This window comes from Mesoplodon densirostris, chromosome 6 (assembly GCF_025265405.1).
Source record: "Mesoplodon densirostris isolate mMesDen1 chromosome 6, mMesDen1 primary haplotype, whole genome shotgun sequence".
NCBI classification, from domain to species: Eukaryota; Metazoa; Chordata; class Mammalia; order Artiodactyla; family Ziphiidae; genus Mesoplodon; species Mesoplodon densirostris.
Window position 1 is genome coordinate 32,665,186 of NC_082666.1, and position 4,131 is coordinate 32,669,316.

The 4,131-nt window shown below is 42.4% G+C and overlaps 1 protein-coding gene across 1 annotated transcript; it reads right to left on the bottom strand.

Annotated features, from left to right (window-relative positions):
• Nucleotides 1-1,717: 1,717 nt before the first annotated feature.
• LOC132491613 (large ribosomal subunit protein uL23-like) lies at nucleotides 1,718-2,636 on the bottom strand. Its single transcript, XM_060100470.1, has 2 exons — nucleotides 2,616-2,636; nucleotides 1,718-2,035 (listed from the first exon to the last, which is right to left on the bottom strand). The coding sequence occupies exons 1-2, from the start codon at nucleotides 2,634-2,636 to the stop codon at nucleotides 1,718-1,720; spliced, it is 339 nt and encodes a 112-aa protein (XP_059956453.1).
• Nucleotides 2,637-4,131: the final 1,495 nt, after the last annotated feature.

Below are 4,131 nucleotides of genomic sequence, written 5' to 3' on the forward strand. Positions count from 1 at the left end.
AGTTGGATACGGGAAGGGCTGCTGTTTCACTGCTAAGTCCCTAGAGAGCCCACCCAGTGACCCAAATATTGAAATATTCTATACTAGTTGGTAAACAGTCACTGCCAAAAGCCCCCAAGCAGTGCCCCACTTCAACACCCTAACACCCTCAGACTTCCCCTAGAACCAAAAACTAAAATATCAATGCCTGGCATGGTAGAGACCCCCTTGGACAGCTCTACTGCCTGACTCTGTTCTGATTGGTGGGTCCCATGCCACACTGTTTGCTAAAAATCACAACTGGATTTAAAAGACAGGGAAAAGAGAGAAATGGAGCTCTCCTAGGCTTTTGGCTTGAGCTGTTGGATGGATGCATTGCTGTTGGCTGACATGTGGAGGGATAGGAGATGAATAAGTCTGGTGGGAGGAAAACGATGATTCTGTTAAATTTTATTACTTATTAAACATCCAAGTGGAAAGGACTAAAGGCCAAGTGAAGGTTCCCAGTCACTATGTACACCACAAACTTCAATGCAACAAAGCTCTAGAATGATCAAACTTTGAAATAATCTTGAGGATTATTTTATTGTGAATAAATCTATAATGCTCTGGATTCCATTAAAACCTTGAAGGACCTCTAAGCCTTTTATAAATCCAGGCTCTTATGACCCATTTGGCTGACCAGTGGTAGGCTGAATAGTGGCCACCCAAAGACACAAGGTCCTAATCCTGGTGTCTGTAAATACTGCCTTATTTAGAAAAAGGGTTTCTATGGATGTGATTAGGTTAAGTATCTTAAGACGGGTAGATCATTTTGGATTATCCTAAATGCCATCACATGTACTATGGACTGAATTGTATACCCCCAAAATTCATATGTTGAAGCCCCAACCTCCAATGTGACTATATTTGGAGACAGGACTTTTAAGAGGTAATTAAGGTTAAATGAGGTCATGAGGGTGGGGCCCTAATCTGAGAGGATTGGTGGCCTTATAAGAGAGGAAGAGCTTTTTCTCCCTACCCCCCAAAAAATGTGATGACACAGAGAGAAGGTGGCTGTCTGCAAGCCAGAAAGAGAACTCTAACCAGGAACAAAATTGGCCATCACCTTAATTTTGCACTTTCCAGCCTCCAGAACTATGAGACATACATTTCTGTTGTTTAAGCCACACAGTCTATGATATTTTGTATGGCAGCCCAAGCAGACTAATACAGTATGCATTCATATAAGAAGGAAGCAGAAAAAGATTAGAAACAGACCAAAGAAGAGAAGGCCATGTGAAGATGGAGGCAGAGATTGGAATAATGTGGCCACAAGCCCAGGAATGCCAGCAGGCAGCAGATACTGGAAGAGCCAGGGAACAGATTCTCCCCTAGGGCCTTCAGAAGGAGTGTAGCCCTACTGACTTTGATTGTGCCCCAGTGACACAAATTTCAGACTTCAGACCTACAGAACTGTGAGAGAGTACATTTCTGTTGTTTGTAATCAGCATGTTTGTGGCAGTTTGTTACAGTAGCCACAGGCAACTAATATATGGGATGAAAAGTGGTGTCATGTCCCTCTCACAAATGAAAACCCAGAGACAGGAATGTTTATAACATTTTGCCAAACTTTCATGACTTCTAGGGCAGCACACCTGCCCCACTCCTGCTTTCTTCAGTGGGAGTAGGGCAGACGGCTTTCCCCAGGCTTCCTTTTTTTTTTTTTTTTTTTTAGTGAAAACTTTTATATTTAGAATTAGCCAGCTGGACTCAGTTTAGATGATCCCATTTTGTTGGCAACATCCAAAGCATCATAGTCAGGAGCCAGTTGAACATATTCCTTCTTCTCTCCATCAGGCCTGATCAGGGTGTTGGCCTTAGCCAGGTCAATGTCATAGAGCTTCTTCGCAGCCTGTTTAATTTGGTGCTTGTTGGCCTTGACATCCACAATGAACACCACTGTGTTGTTGTCTTCTATTTTCTTCATGGCTGACTCCGTGGTGAGGGGGAACTTGATGATGGCATAGTGGTCAACCTTAGCCAGGCTCCTCAGAGCGCTGTTCTCAACTAGGCCCTGATCTTGGCCCCCATCCTGTCTTCAGTCTGCCTACCCAGTCTTAGTAAGAATCCTGCTAAGTCAGTTTACTGAGAATCCCCCCACCCTTGATATCTGATCACTCAGATACCCCCACCCTTGGTATCTGATCAAGTTCCCCATTCCCCACCTTTGATGTCTAAGTTCTTGGCCTTCCTTTAGCAAGAATCCTAATAGGTCAGTTTAGCAAGAGTTCCCCTACATTTGATGTCTCTTCTTAGTAATTTTTGATCCACTGACCCCTTCATTCTGCTCCTTGGCTATCAGTCCCCATTTGTTCTTGCATTCAAAGTTGAGCTTGATCTTTCTCCTCTATTGCAATAGAGTTCACCCTTATTGTACAAGCCTTGAATAAAGTCTTCCTTACCATTTTAACAAATGTCAGAATACTTTTTTTTCTTTAACAAATGTGGCACTGCTGGTATATCAACTATTGCCTTCCAGAAGTTAGGGAACTTTAAACAGCTCTCCCTTCCAAATATAAAGGTTGCTGCTGTCACTAAAAATGTTGCATAGGACTAGGACAAAGAGGAAATATCCCTATTCTCTTTGGAGATACTTGTCTTTGAGTTGAAACCATCGTAACTTTTGTATTACAAAGAAGATATAATAAGTAAGCTAACCCTTTCATATCTTTTCTCTTTCCTCCTCCCTGCTTTCCTTCCTTCCTTTCACTCACTTATTCATTCATTCATTCAGGAAGCATTTACTGAGCCGTGACTATGCACAAGGCTACATGCTCTGTGCCTTAGGGTTATAAACATGTAGACATTGTAGTCATTGCCCTCAAAGAAGAAAAGAAACCACAGTAAGACTCTGAGCTGCTGCCATGTTACGTGTCACCATTTTTATGTGTATTGTCATATTTAATCCATCCATAGGACCAGAGAGATAATTGTTATTTTTCTTTTTTTTTTTTCTTTTTCTAACAGATGATAAAACTGAGTCTTAAACTGAGCAACTTACTCAAGACCACGCAGCTACTGAGCTTTGGAGGTAGCTCTCAAAAACAAATGTCAGACGTCAAAATCTGTGCCTTTTTTTCTCTCACTGTGATATATAACAATTAAGATATACACCCACATAACTATGATACAAGGTAAAGAAGAATAACTTTGCTGCCCTAGAAGAAATAAATACTCTTGGAATTCAAAGAATTAAAAAATGTAGAGGGCTTCCCTGGTGGCACAGTGGTTAAGAATCCACCTGCCAATGCAGGGGACATGGGTTCGAGCCCTGGTCCGGGAAGATCCCACATACCGCAGAGCAACTAAGCCCGTGCACCACAACTACTGAGCCTGTGCTCTAGAGACCGTGAGCCACAGCTGCTGAAGCCCACACGCCTAGAGCTCGTGCTCTGCAACAAGAGAAGCCATCGCAATGAGAAGCCCGCGCACCACAACAAAGAGTAGCCCCCGCTCGCAGCAACTAGAGAAAGCCCGGGCGCAGCAACGAAGACCCAATGCAGCAAAAAAAAGTAAATAAAATAAAATTAAAAGAAAAAAAAAAGAATGCTTATCTTTAAAAAAAATGTAGAAAGGAAAAAAATACTGCGTGTCTAGTATTTGCTAGTCATTTTACTTTGCATATCCATGTGCATAATCTTTTCATTTTATTGTGGTAACAACACTTAATGTGAGATCTACTCTTTTAACAAATCTTTAGGTGTACAACAGTATTGCTGACTACAGGCACAATGTTGTACAGCAGATCTCTACAAATTATTCACCTTGCATAACTGAAACTTTTTGCCCATTTTGGAACAACTGCCTGTTTTCCCTTCCCCTCAGCCCCTGGCAACCGCCATTCTACTTCTGTGCATAATCTTGTTCAATCCTTTCAACAACCCTGTGAAGAGAGACATCCCACTTTCAGCGAGAGAGACTGGGGAAACCTTCAAGGAAAAGGTAATGCCAGTCTGGGCTTCGGAAGATGAGGAGAGCAGAGCATGCGGAACTGGAGAGAAGACACGTTCAAAGGGAAGAAACAGGGTGCTCTAGAAAAGGAGGGTATGTTCTCAAAGCAGCTGCTGGTGAAACTGGCTGGAGCAGAAAGAACACAACAGGAAGGAACAA